Here is a 15207-nt window from a genome sequence, read left to right as displayed (position 1 = left end):
TTCATGATTCCAATATCAAGTCCAGTCTGAATTTCGCCGATCCAAACCAACCAGGCCCATTGCAATGTTAAGCAATTGTTAAAGAAGTTAAAAAAAAAAAAAGAATAAATTATAGAAATTGGTATGCAAAATTGGAGATGATTAATAGTGACATTTGATATTGTTGCCTAGTTGGTAGTGTTGGTACAACGTAATGATAATTTGATAAAAACGCACAGTTGGTGTGCAACAATTTGGTAATTAAAATTGACTTGTATGACTTGAAGATAGACTGGGCAATTTTTTTCAACACTGTGTTTTTACTTTTTAATGTTTGAGTAATGTCTTATATATATATGGAAATAATTGTAAAATATTAAAAAAATTACATTACATTTGAGGTATACTAATTTCTCAAGGTAAAGTTACAAAAACATTTGTTATATGACATGAATAAGGGGAAACAAACTCAACTAGAGGCAATAATACATACACAAAAGTACATGTATAAAACATAGGAGCATCCACAATCAATGGTTCCTAAGTTGCCGAAGGTTCATGGGAGAAATGTACTTGGTGTCTCCATCAAGTAGTTGTTTGGCTAACAATACATTAGCCGCCTCGCTTGGGTGGTAAGGATCCCAAAACACATGTTTATCGCGGTCAGTACACAAACTCGAGCTCGGTCCACATGGAATTATTCCCGCGAATTGCCCTCCATTTCCACAACATGCTCTGCTTGCTGTGCTAAACCCTACACAATAATCAATAATCAAGAAAAATACTTAAGACCTTGTTCTCTATATCTGATTTTAATTAGACCAAGTTTGTTATAACAGACTACTCGTTAGTGTGACACGTACCATATTTCTTGTAATTAGTGATAAGTTCCAAGACAAGATCATAGACATTCGCGTAAACAAAGGTGGATTCAGGAAGAGTTTCTCCCAACTGAACAAGAAGATCCTTTAATTTGGCATTGTATTGACGTGCTAGCTTATCAGCCAAATCCACACATTCATTTTCGTTCAACTGATTAATTGTCTTCTGATAAGGAATGCACCCAATCGGTCCAACATTCGCCACCACAAATTTCCTACCATCCAACCTATATAACCTCTGCCATATAGTAATCGTATACAACATCAGCTTCTTAAATTAAGATACCGCGATAATTACAAGAGATTAGTAAAAGAAGAGGTAATGCTTACTGTAAGCTGGTCTCTTAGATGATTAATCATGTCATCAGTAAAGGAGTCAGCAGTTTGAGAAATTCTGGCTCCAATAGAAATAACCGGAAGCAAGTAATTATTGAGGAAATCATTTGATCCAACTGTAACTGAGAATATTGATTTTTTCTGTATGTAATCTCTTGCACTGGATGCTCCCAACAATTGGTCAATTTGTTTTCTTGTAATGTTGAAATAATCAACTTGGACATCCATTCCAAGCCTATTTACCTACAATTGCAACATAATTAAATGTTTCATTTAAACCTATTTTACGTAAAAAGTAGCACATAACGTGTTAAAAACATAAAATAATTTATAACCAGATTTTATATTAGATTGAAGCACTATATTGACAAGCGTTAAATGCCAACCACTATTGAATTATCCATACGTTATTTGTATTCTGTATAAGATAAAGGAAAAAAACACGGATTTTAGATTAAATAAAAAGGATCTGGTGAGCTTACAAAAATTCTTCCAGTAGCATTCAAAATTCCACCACCACCTGAGGCATAGTTAACTCCAGATAGTATGGCTTTTCCGGTAGCATTTGGGGCCAAAAACGGAGTAGCATAAGTTGGGATGCCCATCATTTCTCCTGTTAGGCCCAAAAAACAGAACCAACAAAGATCACTAACTATTTGGGCCTAAAACTCAGCCTAAGCCCAATTAAAACAGGCTGGGCCGAAAAATTTGATTAAAAAATGAAAAGAAAATTTACCTACAATATCTCCAATGGTTCTACCGTTAGTAAAACGCCCGGTTGGAGTACCACCAGAAGCCTTAAAATCAATACCATTTGGAGTTGTATCAGCTTTAGACAATGTGCTTAAGTAGTTATTATTTCCTGCATCAACCAAAGAGTCTCCAAATATAAAGGAAGCTCCTAGCGCTTTACCATTATCATCCGCATTACCAATTGGAATCAAACATGACAAACTCGATACCATCATCAAAGTTGTAATAAAATTAATTCTTCGACGATTAACATCAAAATAAGAATACGAAAATGCCATTGTGAGCTTGCTTAAACTTAAACAAAGCTCTCGGTCACGTTGTTTAGAGAGCAAGCTGAGAGAGAAATGATAATTAGTTTGATGTATGTGTATTTATGTGAAGGTATGAAGAAACTTGTAACGTTGAGGAAATTGATAAATTTGGTTTGACCCAAGTTTATAATAGTAAATGGATGGTTTGAGAAGAATATGGAATGGTGTATTATGATATGCATATATATGATAAATTCAAGGAGGTAGTTTAGCAACAATTGGTGTATTAATGGACTAGTTTGAACAAGCGTATAATAGTAACCAATCTAAATATAAGTGTTACTCTTGGAAAAAGTGAGAGCGTTGCATGTAAGTAGAGAAATGGTTTTATTGGTGAAGCTTAGGTGTTGTTAGGTTGACGGTTTATAATTGCTTGTTCTAATTTGGTCTTACACATGGAGGACTTTGTTGTTAGTGTAGAAAGTGATTTAAGTTAATTAATTACAATTCTTTTAGTTGAGATGGGGAAAAAAAAAATTGTAGAAGGTACCCAAGATGTGGAGCTACAATATAATTGTACGTGTTTTAGGGGGGTGGAAGAGTTCTTGGTTATAGGGGAACATTTAATTTGTGTTTTCGCAATTCCAATTGAATGTTGATAACACAAGTTGAAGAGTAATTTTATTGTGTACGTTTAAATAAATGTAAGTGTTGTGTTATAATAAGTTTGATGCATGTGAATATAAGTGAAGGTATCAAGAAAACACTAAATAAATACAAAGTAACAACTCGAGACATTGTCCGAGCCACACACTAGTTTTAGTATTACATTATCTATCCATATGAAAAATGTGTCTATAATAAGCATTAGTACGTATATCCTTACCATCAAAGAGAAATGGAAACAAAATCACTATAACAAATTTATTATGATTTAGAAACCCATATGACGTTTGATTGACTGTGATTATACATAGTACGAATACAAACTAAAATTTAGTTAAACTCGGCTTTCATTGATAATATCAATAATTGTGTGATTGCGTCATACATTCACACGTCTCTATATCATTGCCAATTTAAGAAATGTATCAATGCCAATTAACCTTATACATACATCATTATCTAATAAACTCAGCTTCCATTGTATGAATTTTCCTCAGTATAATCTTTTTTTAATGCATAGAATATCTTACCTCAATACAAAATCAGATTCAAAACTAGAAATAAATCAATTTCTTACCTTTTTTTTTTTAATCACAATAACATTCCAAATATGTCACGAATTCAAATATCCCGATCAACAATAATTCACTCATAAAGCCATAATCATAATCTTACATCATTGTCCATATTAGGATACAAATTGTTTACAATCAAAATGAGCTCCCATGGGCCAGTATTGTATATTGTATATCCATTCTATTTTTAAGAAACAGAATCATCCATTTAAGCCCATGTTATGCAAAATTACCTTATTATTGTAACTGAAAATGAAAAACGAGTACATAAAATAATCACTGTTCAAAAACATTCAACCTCAGTCTTGAGTTCTAAAAACCCCTCTCTTTTCCCCCTTCGACCGTTGGGGTTTTTCTCCAGTGACCAACAATGGCGATTACACGGAGGTCCGCCGTTTCCAAACAGCAACTTCAGGCAACTCCTCCTTCTCTTCCGCCAGTTCCTCCGCCGCCTTCTGTTGCTGAAATCACTCCCAAATCAAACATCAACAACGAACAACCCCAGCAACAGGAACAACCCCGGAAAGAACAGCAACCTGCTGTTGTTGCTGTTGCTGAAACAGTTTCGAATTATGAGCAAACGAGAGAGCAACGGATTAAAGAAAACCGTGAGCGTTTACAAAAACTTGGAATTGTCGATCTCTCTCTTCAACTTAAGTCCATTGTTGCTACTAAACGAACACCAAGAAGAACTCAGTTTGACCGAAATACCCCTCTCAAGTCTCCGCCTTCGGTTCCCTCTGAACGCCGCCGTTCTTCCAGGTCTATTAATTTCTTCATTTTATTTGATTCCACAATTAATTTTCTGGTTTTTTTTTTTTTTTTTTTTTTTTCCTTTGGGTATTTTATTAGTGGAGTTTTGAGATTTGATCAGATGGTGTTGAAGATTTAAAGTAGGGTTTTTAGTAGACATTATAATTTTGAGAATTTGTTGTGGGTTGTGACAATTTTTATGAAATTGTTCAGGGTTTGCTATTAAATTTGTGATGTTCAAAATGTATTGCATGAATTATTCAATCGATTATGCTAGCAATTCATGTTTTTAATATTGTTAGTTTAGTGAAATTATGAATCTGATTTTCCTTTGATGGGGTTTAGGCTGCAAAATGCGCCACCAGTAACCTACACTGAGCCAAAGGAGGAGAAACCAAAAAGAGGTAGGGACATTGTGTTGGAAGAGGGGGCAAAGCCCGAGATTTACACTGAAGAGCATGAGAAACTGTTGGGGAATACGGAGATGCCCTGGACATTTTTCGTCGATGGGTATAGAGCAGATGGAACTCGGATTTATGATCCTGTCAGTGGGAAGACTTGCCATCAGTGCCGGTGAGGGTTTCATTGTCATTTGGTATCTCATTATGTATTCATTATTGCTTACTGTTTCGTGTGCGTGTGTGTATGTTTATGCGTGTGGAGGTGTGTGTATCGAGAAGTTGTTGATAGATATGGGTGGAAGCTTATTTTAGATCCGACAAACGGAAGTGCCTTATTGTTTAACTTTAACCTTTTGGTTAAGCATTGTTGTTTACAGTTTTTATAGAAGTTAAAAGGTCCTTTGGGCCGGAAAACCCGGTTGCACAAATTCATTGGGAAATTTTAAATTATCCTGTAATGTGAAGCAATTTAATTAACTCTTTTATATTGTCAAAGCTAAACCATGGATTTTGTTGTGTCCATCTGATTTGGTAACTTCTGTTCCATGATATTATACTTCGTTTTGGCCGGTCATTTGCTTGCCTAATGGACCGATTTCTAATTTTGAGCTACCAAGTTTCATTGTCTTGAATGTCAGAATTTTGTTGTCTTTGTTGAAAGTAGAACTTAGGACTTTAGGAGAGATCAAAGTCTTAGGCATTGGTATTGGCATTCACGGTAATCAATGTGCATTCGGAAATCTCTTCTTCTATGTGCGTACTAGCAAGCGGTTAACCTTTTGTCAGAATTTGGTGGTGACATTAGAGTACAAGTCTTTAATACTTAGGGTTCAAGAGATAATTTTGTCATTGCAGTGAAAAATCCTTTCCTTGTATGTTTACTTCTTTATGGTTTCTGCCTTGTTCTGATTTTAAAAGCATGGACCTATATTTCTAAGAATGGCCTAAATTACCTATAAAACTTTCTTAGAAAGTTAAATTTCTGCTGCTGAATATTTGACTAGTTAACAGGTATTGAGAACTAGTGATACTTAGGGTGTCTCTATACTTCGCCAAGTATGGTGGATTGCAGACCAAGATACTGCCAGAATCATTTGAGTAGTTTCCATAAAACTTCCATTTGAGCTAACAGATTATAATTTTTTTTTTTTTTCCAGTTTATGGTTCTGCCTTTTCTCCCTAATCACAGAATAAGAAAGTTATTCATAGGAAGTAGCCTGCATGTGGAGCTGGAGATAAAGTTATTGGGTAATATGGAGCTTAGATTAGCTGCTTCTAACTTATGGAGCAGTTAGAGTTCCTTTTCTATCTTTATGTCTGGTAAAATAATCTATCATACTTCATGACATCACTCTTTTGCAGATGGAATCACTCCCATATTAGGAAAAAGCAATGAAACATTACAACTTAATTTTTAGAATTAAAATTTTTTGTGTGGATGGAGCAAATGTTATACTTTTCCCAAGTTCTTAGTATGTTAGGATCACAGTGTCTCTCATATTGTATCTGATGCAGCTGCTTGTACGTTTTCATGGACCTTGTTGTGCCTTTTGAGTTTCGACTCTTAGATATTTACTAAAATGCATCTGTTTCACAGGCAGAAGACACTTGGACAGCGCACTCGCTGCAGCAATTGCAATCTTGTCCAAGGACAGTTTTGTGGGGATTGTCTTATGATGAGGTATGCATATTCTTTATTCTTGTCCATATGTATTAGTCAGATAAACTGGAGTTTTCTGAAAGAAAGTGAAGAAATCATCTACTGTATAAAACTAGAGGTAAGAAAAAAGTGTGTTATGAATCATGCTCACATCATTACAAAGCATCTCCCCCCCCCCCCCCCCCCCAAATCCAAAAAAATCTTAGTTCGCTCTCGAGTTAGAAAATTCTGAAGACGCTAGACTCATAAAACAAGGATAGTGCACTCAAGTGGCTGAAAACCTTCTAAACAAGCTACTATGAAAAGGCTTTAACTTTGTTGTTAAGACCCAAGATTTCCAAATTTACAGCCATAGGAAGAGCTGATACGTGTGGAAATTTATGATATGTGATCAATCAATGTTATAGTACATAGACTACATTCTACATCTTACCACACCCTATTATTTTGGAAATCAATGAACGCAGAAGGCTCCAACTCAATCAACAAATTTGTTGAAGATCACTTAAAATCCAAGCTAAATCTCTTTTGAGTAAGTACTCAGGGTTTTCTGCTTCTGGAGGTAATCGTGTTTTGATCAGTTCTACCATATTCGCTGTCTAATCTGGCATGGGAATATAATTCCGTACCTAAATTGTTAAATAAGGCCATATATGTTCAACTTACAGATATTAATTTGCCAAATTAACACTGGTTTGATCCTTTGGAGTCATGGAGTAAATTTCAACATATCTTTATATATTTTTTATATCAATCCCGTACTCCTTATTCTCTGTACTTTTGGTCAACACCTTCTTCATACATTCAACTTGCTTTTAAATGATGAATCTTTGGGTACATAAGGTTCACACTTGTCTCATTGTATGTCTTCTCCATATCACTTGAAACCAGGTGAGCAAAAAAGCGTAACCTGCTGCGCCTTGCACCAGCAATGTACTTGTATGTTATACTTTGTATAATTCTATTTGCTAATTGCACTGAGATGGGGTTTGTCCGATTATTATGACCATTGCAGATCTAATTATTTGTATAACAATCTTTATTCTTCACCATCTATTCTGATGCTATAGTTTCTGTGATGGTTGTCAATGACAGATATGGGGAGCATGTTGTAGAAGCCAATCAAAACCCAGATTGGATTTGCCCTCCTTGTCGTGGGATTTGCAACTGCAGTTTGTGTCGCCAAGCTAGAGGATGGTGTCCAACCGGGGCTCTGTACAAAAAGGTAGACTCTCTTGGTCATGTAACTTAGTAGTTTCTGCAGAGTTTTGGATTTTGTATATTGTATTAGTTTATTTTCCTTTCCTGCTCCAGATCAGCAACTTGGGATACAAATCAGTGGCACATTATCTTATTTCAACAAAACGCGCTCCTCCAGATGCAGAGAATAGTTCTGATGCTCCACAACCTGTGAAAAGGTCTCTTCCTTTTGAGGGTATGGAGCTACCCAATGATACTGGTTCTGATGACAAAGCAATTGTTCAGAATACTGAACTCAACCCACAGTCTGAAATTAAGGCTGTGACTCTTGGTGAATCAGATCCAAAGTCACGGGGTGTTGGGAGACCGAGGAAAAGATCCAAGAAAGAAAATGCTGATGCTGGCAAGGAATTAGTGACAGTGAGTGAAGACTCGGTAAATACGCCTGTTCCTAACATGAACGGTCCAAAATCTTCAACTCCCTCTGTTGATGAGTTGAATCCAAAACTCTCTGTCAGGCGATCAGGGAGGAGGCCCGCTCAAGAAAGTGTTGACGTTGTTGGTGAGATGTCTTTGGAAGCAAATGAAATTCCAAGAGAAGAACCTGTTTCTGCTATGAAGGATCCAAACAATTCAGAAACCAAGGTTGATAGCATTGCTCGAAGGCTAAGGTCTAGGAACAGAACTTGAGTTGCTGCAGTACTGCAGTACTGACAGTTTGCTTAACCTCTCTTCTTAAGAGGATGGTTACTGTTCTGCCTTTTGGGAATCATGAAACATATCTACTGTATTGGGATAGCAAGCTCATTGGTTTTAGGTACCATTTTGTGGGTAGTATGGTGTATCTTTTGGGATATCAAGTTCATTGGTTTAGGTACCTAATTGTAGGGTATTATCTATCTTTTGGGAAAATATCGGAACTTATTAAGCAGAAGGGTTTTGCTCTTTTTGGAAGGATCAACTGTGATTCATTCTTGTAATTGTACTAAATTATGCTGGTTGTAGATCATAGAAGGGTAATTAATTGTTATTGTTCTTGGAAAAGTATTTCGCATATGCCTCTATCGTTGTATTGAGAACTGGCTATAATATCTTAGATCCTAGCATTTCTGTAGATGGTGCATGCAAGCCATGCATACTATGTTCTTATGCAACTGTCTCCTACAAGGGTGCCTCGTTCACAAGGTGTTACCTGTGAGTCAAGTTTCTGTTTTGTGCTATGTACTCAAAAACCATTTAGACATTGAGACCTAGTATGAAGACAGCTATTACTCAAAGTGGTAGTCGAACTATTGGTTGAATTCCCTATAGTTTCATTACTCTGAATCTGCTGGCAAATTACTTTGTTTTTAAAAACTTAATCCATAGCCAAATAATATGAACACCTTTGTTTATTCCCCTATTTAGAGTCTGTTCTCTTACGTTGAAGTTTAGTTCAGTTCAGCTCAGCTCAGCTCCTAATTTCCTTCTTTTATAAAATATTCATTTCAGTTCAGCTCAGCTCAGCTCAGTTCAGTTCAGTTCAGCTTAGCTCAGCTCAGCTGAGTTCAGTCAATGAGAACATGCCCTTATATAGGCCTATAGGGAGTACTCCAATACTTAGGTTACGCTATATTTACTTGATTTTAGACTAAAAACAATGTCCGTCTTCCATCCTTTTCGAAATACTCCATATTATCTTCATCGAAACTTAAATTACTTGAACCATATTTTTCAATTTAGAGATAACAAAATTTATACTGTGTTGTATACTTGTATCAAGTAAAATCTCATTGAATTCATCTCAAAATGAATGAATTTATTAAATTTACTCCGTAATTTCATTCTGTTTAAATGTACTCCGTATTATTTAGGTAAACATCTTTTAACCCATTTTTGCATAAACCCTTCCAAAACCCTTGATTTCACCATAAACCTCTAAACAAATCAAACTCCCAATTCAACATTTTCACTCTCAATGAAACACTTCCTTCAAACATCCCTTCTCAATTATCATTTCAAACCTTCAAAACAAACCTCTTTGTACTCATTTCTCCGACATGCTCACCGGAAAACCCAGAAAAAACAGCCCCCAAAACCACCACCTCCACCAACACCACCAAAACCACCGAAGAAGGCGGAGAAGATGACGGCGCCACACGGCGAAACATGGGAGGATAACTACAGTTGGATGTCGAAGCTTGACGACAAGGTGGCGATGCGACACATGGATGTTTACATGGAAGTATGGAACAAGAAGAGAAGTACACTGAAGCTGTCTTGTCTGAAACACAACAACTTCAGAACAAACTTCAGTCTGAGATTGCTTCTCGTTTGCCTTATGATCTCTCCTCTCCCCCTTTTCGTTGGGGTCCCTGGTCTCTTTCTCTCTCCTTCCTTAATTTCTTTTATATTTTTTATTTTTGGGTATTATTAATGAATGTTAATGGTGGGTTGGTTTTTGTTTGATGAAATTATAATGGGTTTTGATGGAATTTATGTTTCTGTTGTTATGTTTGTTGTATTTTTTATTTCAATTGATCTTATTGTTTGATTTAATTCGGAGTATAAGATTGTAGGAACATAATTGTGTTATAGAAGCACTACTCTTGGCATTGTGAGGGTAAATGTTAATCATAGAAGAACTTAAAATTATCTTACCAATAATTTGCATAATTGTCAGTAATTAAAAGAAGTCACTGAGTTTTGTTGATTGGCATTGTACAAAGTATTTGTTGGAATTGGGTGGAGTGATGTGTTGCAGGAATCTGAACCTGACTAATTGTTTGTTTCAACTTAATTAAGGGCACATACAGGTTGTATTATAGAAGGGTTGAAGAAGGAAAGCAATTTCCAGTGTTATGTCGTCGATTGGCAAGTTTGAATGAAGAGTTTATATCTAATAAGTCTCCATTTTCCGGGTTTGATTTCACGTCTGGTAAAAGGATTGAACAGAAGTTGATTGATTACAATCAGGAAGCCGAGAGATTTGGAGGTTTCTATATTTTGCTTATATGTTTATACTTGATCTAGTTTATTGGCATTTTGTTTTTGACATGTAGCTTTCTCATTGTAGGTTATGCTTTTGAGGAACTGTGTGAAGTGTCACCTGATCACCGCCATATTGCCTATACTATGTATGACAAAGACAACGATTTTTTCAAGTTATCTGTGAGGGACTTGATTACTGGTGCTTTATGTGATAAGCCACAGGCTGATTGGGTATCGAATGTGGCTTGGACCAAGAATGGACAATCACTGTTTTATGTTGTCACTGATCACTACAAACGGCCTTGCAAGTTCGTACTTCTTGCTTACATTACATCTGAAGTGTATTTGTGCTGCTTTACTTGTATGGCTTAACATAGTTGATAATGTTTTTGATTCTTTGCTGTTAGGCTGTATTGTAGCATCCTTGGATCAAATGATGATGATGATGTCTTGCTTCTTGAAGAGCCAAAGGAGAATGTCTATATTAGCATTCGACACACTAAAGATTTTCAGTTTGTGACTTTATATATATTCTCAACTACAGCTTCAAAGGTAACAGTGTAACACTTTCAGACTTTCAGTTCATGCATCCATCTTCCAGGATTAATTTTAACATGGATTTGGTCTGAAGCAATTTTACCCATTGGCCTCCAGGTGTTTTTGATAGATTCTGCCAACCCTTTGTCAGGGATGACATTAGTTTGGGAAGGTGAGCCATTTGTCCATTGTGTTGTGGAGCATCATCGAGGATACCTTTATTTGTTCACAGATGCTGCAAGGGAAGGACAGCCAGTTGATAATCATTATCTTCTTCGCTCACCTATTGATATTGCTCCTGGTAATAAAGTGTGGGAGGTATGTGAGGTTTCTGGCTGATGCTAACTTTATGTTTTCTGCCTCCACAGGCATCATGTTTCTCTTTGATTATTCTCCATGTTCTCCAGTTTAATTTGATAACATTGAGTTGAATCCTCTCAAAATGCAAGGGATATTATTCACATTCAATCTTTCCATTTTTACTATTCCTTATTGTGGCCTGTTTTGTGTGGTTGGACTTTAGTCATTCAGCTACTCAGGCCTCTTTTTAGGTACTTAGTCTAACAGATGTCTCCAGCATTGGCTGAAAGAAAATGCGACATTTGGTCTCTAGGGATATCATGTTTTACTGTTACTAATAATGATATATGTCTAAGAATAATGTTGATATTCTGAACTCTAAACTTAGGAATTGACCGTCTTATTATTGACCATTCAATGCAGGGTGTATTCGTTGATGACCCTAATATGGTCATTGTGGATGTTGATTTCAATGACACACACTTGGTACTTATTTTGAGGGAAGGTCAGACTTTAAGACTATGTACGGTTCCTCTACCTTTGCCCACTCATAAGGTAAGCCTGAGTTCAATAATTTATTCATATACTGTATATTTGTTGATGAATTATTTGTACCCAATAAACAAGTAGAAAATTGGAAGTTTTAGCTTTTTAAAGGGGTAAACTGTTATATGTGCCATGATAGAAGGCATATAGCAACCTCGTCCAATAATTAAATAAAGGGAAGTGGAGCTTCAATTTCTCGACATCTTGTATCGTTTCTATAACAAACTATAGCCTTTTCTATCATCACTTGAGGTAATTTTGGTGTATGCTTATGGTGACTCTATAAACTTTCCAGTTCTCTCACAATTCATATTGACATTTCATTGCTGCTTTTTTTTAGCAATTACTCAGGCATATTTGGCTATTGTTCTATATTTAATTCTTTCTTTTATCTTTTAGGCAGCAGTTCGTTTGGCGGAGCATAGTCCACGTTTCCTTCCTTTGCCGAAGCATATTTGTGAAATTTTACCCGGACCAAATTATGATTTCAATTCATCCACAGTTCGCTTTACAATTTCATCTCCACTGGTATGTAATTGTCTAATCCATGCATGGATGATGGGTCTTTTTTTTTCTTCTTAAATTCTGGGACTTGCCTGTCTTGCATGCCATGTAGGCTGATAGGCATACTGTGTCCATTTCCATTCTAATACTATATATTTTGACTTTCGGATTATAGTGAACTGAAATATAAGTCTGAGCTTCCCCTTTGTTTGTTATTATTATTATCTTTTTTTTTTTTCTTCATAATATCCCTGTCAATAGGCATAGAGCACTTTTTTTATTTAGGAACCTTAGGATCTTTTCAACTGTCTTACAATTTTCTGTCCTCTCTTCTCCTTGTGCTTGCTATTTGCTTATGCTCTGTTGTAAATCTTATACTTCTTTACCTTTGTGCGAAGTACTTACTTGCAAATTAGCTATTTCTAATAACCTTTGGCAACCTCTTCTATCACACAGATGCCTGATGCAGTGGTTGATTATGATCTTATGAGTGATAAATGGAACATTATTCAGCAACAAAATCTGCTTCATGAGAGGACAAGAATTCTATATGGAAAATCCTCTACACTAAATGATAGATCACCAAGTTCTCTTCGTTTTGATCCTGAGGAAAATAGGCATAAGGATGAGGAAAATCTTTGGAATGACCTTTCTGAGTTTTATGCTTGTGAACAACATAACGTCTGCTCACATGATGGGGTCATGATACCATTGACTGTCGTTTATTCACCCAGAAACAAAAAAGGAAATCAGAACTCTGCATTACTTCATGGCCATGGAGCTTATGGCGAACTGTTAGACAAACGCTGGCGCAGTGAACTAAAAAGTCTTCTTGATCGTGGTTGGCTTATTGCGTATGCAGATGTCAGGTATGTTGAGACTTGTTAAACAGCTTAAATTCTTCCTTTATTTTTTATTTTACTGACTGCTTACTGTACTTGTAAATTTTGCTCTTTTTAGAGGTGGAGGTGGCAGAGGTAAGAAGTGGCACCATGATGGGAGACGCACTATGAAATTAAATTCCGTACAAGACTTTCTTTGCTGTGGCAAATTTCTGGTTGAGGAAAATTTTGTGGATGAAAACAAGCTTGCTGCCTGGGGTTATAGTGCTGGAGGGCTATTAGTTGCTTCAGCTATTAACGCTTCTCCAGAGTTATTTCGTGCTGCTGTATTGAAGGTCATTTTTGTTCTTTTATTTTGAGTCCTTCCCCCTCCCGCCTCTTTTATCCTGTTGTGTTGGTTTCATTAGGGGGTGGGAGAGTAAAGAATGTATGCACTCCAATATTGGGCTTGAAAAGGTCAAATAGATGAGTGTGACTATTGACTAGATTGATGCAAGCTGGTATCTTACTATCCTCCTGTGCTAGGCCCTTTTGGGGGGGGGAGGGGGGGCCCCTTTGCTGAATGCTGATGGCTTGCTATAGCAACTTAAATGCCATTTGTGTGTTACAAAAAACTAGTTTAATTCATATCGTAATAGTTTATGCTTTGTGGAGCAAACTGCAGCATGGAAGAGATCACCTTTGCCAAACACCATGTTGCTTACAGTTTGATATCTAATTCTCTTCAGGTTCCGTTCTTGGATCCAACAACCACACTTCTGCATCCTATACTACCCTTGACTCCAGTTGATTATGAGGAATTTGGGTATCCATTTGATGTTGAAGATTTTCAAGTAATGCAGAAATACTCTCCTTACAATAATATTAGAAATGACGTGGTTTACCCAGCTGTCTTGATTACCTCATGTTTCAGCACAAGGTAGCTTTTTTTCCGCCTTTATTTTTGTTCATTTCTGTCTCTCTTTTATGTTTGTTAAACAGTCAATCAGATGCATAATATTAAACACTAACCCCTTTATATGTTATGCCTCCTTCCTGCTCTAAAAATCAGATTCGGTGTATGGGAAGCTGCAAAATGGGCTGCACGTGTCCGAGAACGTACAATATATGACCCAGCTCGCCCTATTCTGCTTAACTTAACAACTGAGATAGTTGAAGAGAACAGGTACATGAGAAGTAAAGAGTTGGCCTTGGAGACTGCATTTCTTATGAAGATGATGGAGTCCTAGCTGTTCATCGTGCTTCAGCAAATTATTATTATAATTGTTATAGAGGCAGGCAAAACAAAGGCGGTTCTCCTTAACCTGGTCCTGTTTTCTGGAAGATTGGTCGATGTCTGAACTACTGAAGTGTCACAGGAATTCCTGCACTATTATACTCCCTTGGTTTTATCATGTCTTGTTTCACTGTACATATTTAAGTCCCAGTAGATCCCTAAGATTGGATTAAAAAATCCAAATCGCAAGTGTTCTTATTACAAAACCACTCTCCTACAATCTAAGTATATAGCTACGGAAAATTCAAACTGCCCCATGTATGCAAGACATCAGAACAATTACTCCGACATCAGAACAATTACTCCGGAATTGGACTAGATCGAAACAGCCGATCCCTGGAAGTGTTTTATCATTGCTCGGCCAATATTATGCATACAAAGGCAAGATCGCGAACTCTTGGTCCCATTCTTTGGTCAATAATTATAATTGATCACTTATGTGATTGACGTATAAGAGAGCTTTTGTAGTTCCATGTTTTGTAATTGATTGGACCAACAAAGTTTTGTAGCAACATAAGAAGTCTTTTTGGAAAGATATCATCAATCATTACAATACTCTTATATTATGTATCATGTTCAATTTATGAAAAGATGATTTGTTGGTGGATTCGCTTTTTTAACAAATTTTCCAACTTTTTAAAAGAAGTGGGTCTTGTTGTTCATAATTGAAGTCCTTAATAGCAGTGGGATTTTTATCATTTTGCCTAATTCAGGAAGAATGATACCCTCTAAAAGCTCTTATGTAAGAGTTCACATTGTGCAAATGGGTTAAGTACC

The 15207-nt window shown here is 36.3% G+C and overlaps 2 protein-coding genes and 1 pseudogene across 3 annotated transcripts; 2 read left to right on the top strand and 1 right to left on the bottom strand.

The window, feature by feature from the left end:
- Positions 1-308: 308 nt before the first annotated feature.
- Positions 309-2392, bottom strand: LOC145626797 (GDSL esterase/lipase At2g23540-like). The gene is made up of 5 exons (XM_081679275.1): positions 1933-2392; positions 1679-1809; positions 1191-1439; positions 843-1098; positions 309-733 (listed from the first exon to the last, which is right to left on the bottom strand). Exons 1-5 carry the CDS (start codon positions 2225-2227, stop codon positions 510-512), a joined length of 1155 nt encoding a protein of 384 aa, XP_081535401.1. The 5' UTR covers positions 2228-2392; the 3' UTR covers positions 309-509.
- Positions 2393-3653: 1261 nt separating this feature from the next.
- Positions 3654-8515, top strand: LOC145626788 (uncharacterized). The gene is made up of 5 exons (XM_081679268.1): positions 3654-4203; positions 4540-4767; positions 6193-6276; positions 7351-7480; positions 7570-8515. Exons 1-5 carry the CDS (start codon positions 3812-3814, stop codon positions 8143-8145), a joined length of 1410 nt encoding a protein of 469 aa, XP_081535394.1. The 5' UTR covers positions 3654-3811; the 3' UTR covers positions 8146-8515.
- An 856-nt stretch (positions 8516-9371) lies between these two features.
- On the top strand, positions 9372-15010 carry LOC145626779 (uncharacterized; annotated as a pseudogene). Its single transcript, XR_014111071.1, has 11 exons — positions 9372-9812; positions 10251-10429; positions 10511-10733; positions 10833-10977; positions 11080-11280; positions 11686-11817; positions 12208-12336; positions 12769-13181; positions 13273-13489; positions 13883-14073; positions 14206-15010. The product of XR_014111071.1 is annotated as an uncharacterized LOC145626779 (transcript).
- The last annotated feature ends 197 nt before the right edge of the window (positions 15011-15207 follow it).

The sequence above is a fragment of the Chenopodium album genome, chromosome 1 (assembly GCF_948465745.1).
Source record: "Chenopodium album chromosome 1, dcCheAlbu1.1, whole genome shotgun sequence".
In the NCBI taxonomy this organism is placed as follows: domain Eukaryota; kingdom Viridiplantae; phylum Streptophyta; class Magnoliopsida; order Caryophyllales; family Amaranthaceae; genus Chenopodium; species Chenopodium album.
Note: the sequence above shows the minus strand (reverse complement) of the source record. Positions and strands in the feature narration are given on the sequence as shown.

Excerpts from the sequence above, each read along its gene's own strand:
- LOC145626788 (XM_081679268.1), top strand. The coding sequence starts at position 3,812 with ATGGCGATTACACGGAGGTCCGCCGTTTCCAAACAGCAACTTCAGGCA. Across the intron at positions 4,204-4,539 it reads GAACGCCGCCGTTCTTCCAG|GCTGCAAAATGCGCCACCAG; the intron begins GTCTATTAATTT and ends GATGGGGTTTAG. Across the intron at positions 4,768-6,192 it reads AAGACTTGCCATCAGTGCCG|GCAGAAGACACTTGGACAGC; the intron begins GTGAGGGTTTCA and ends TCTGTTTCACAG.
- LOC145626797 (XM_081679275.1), bottom strand. The coding sequence starts at position 2,227 with ATGGCATTTTCGTATTCTTATTTTGATGTTAATCGTCGAAGAATTAAT. Across the intron at positions 1,810-1,932 it reads AACCATTGGAGATATTGTAG|GAGAAATGATGGGCATCCCA; the intron begins GTAAATTTTCTT and ends TGGGCCTAACAG. Across the intron at positions 1,440-1,678 it reads ATGCTACTGGAAGAATTTTT|GTAAATAGGCTTGGAATGGA; the intron begins GTAAGCTCACCA and ends TTGCAATTGTAG.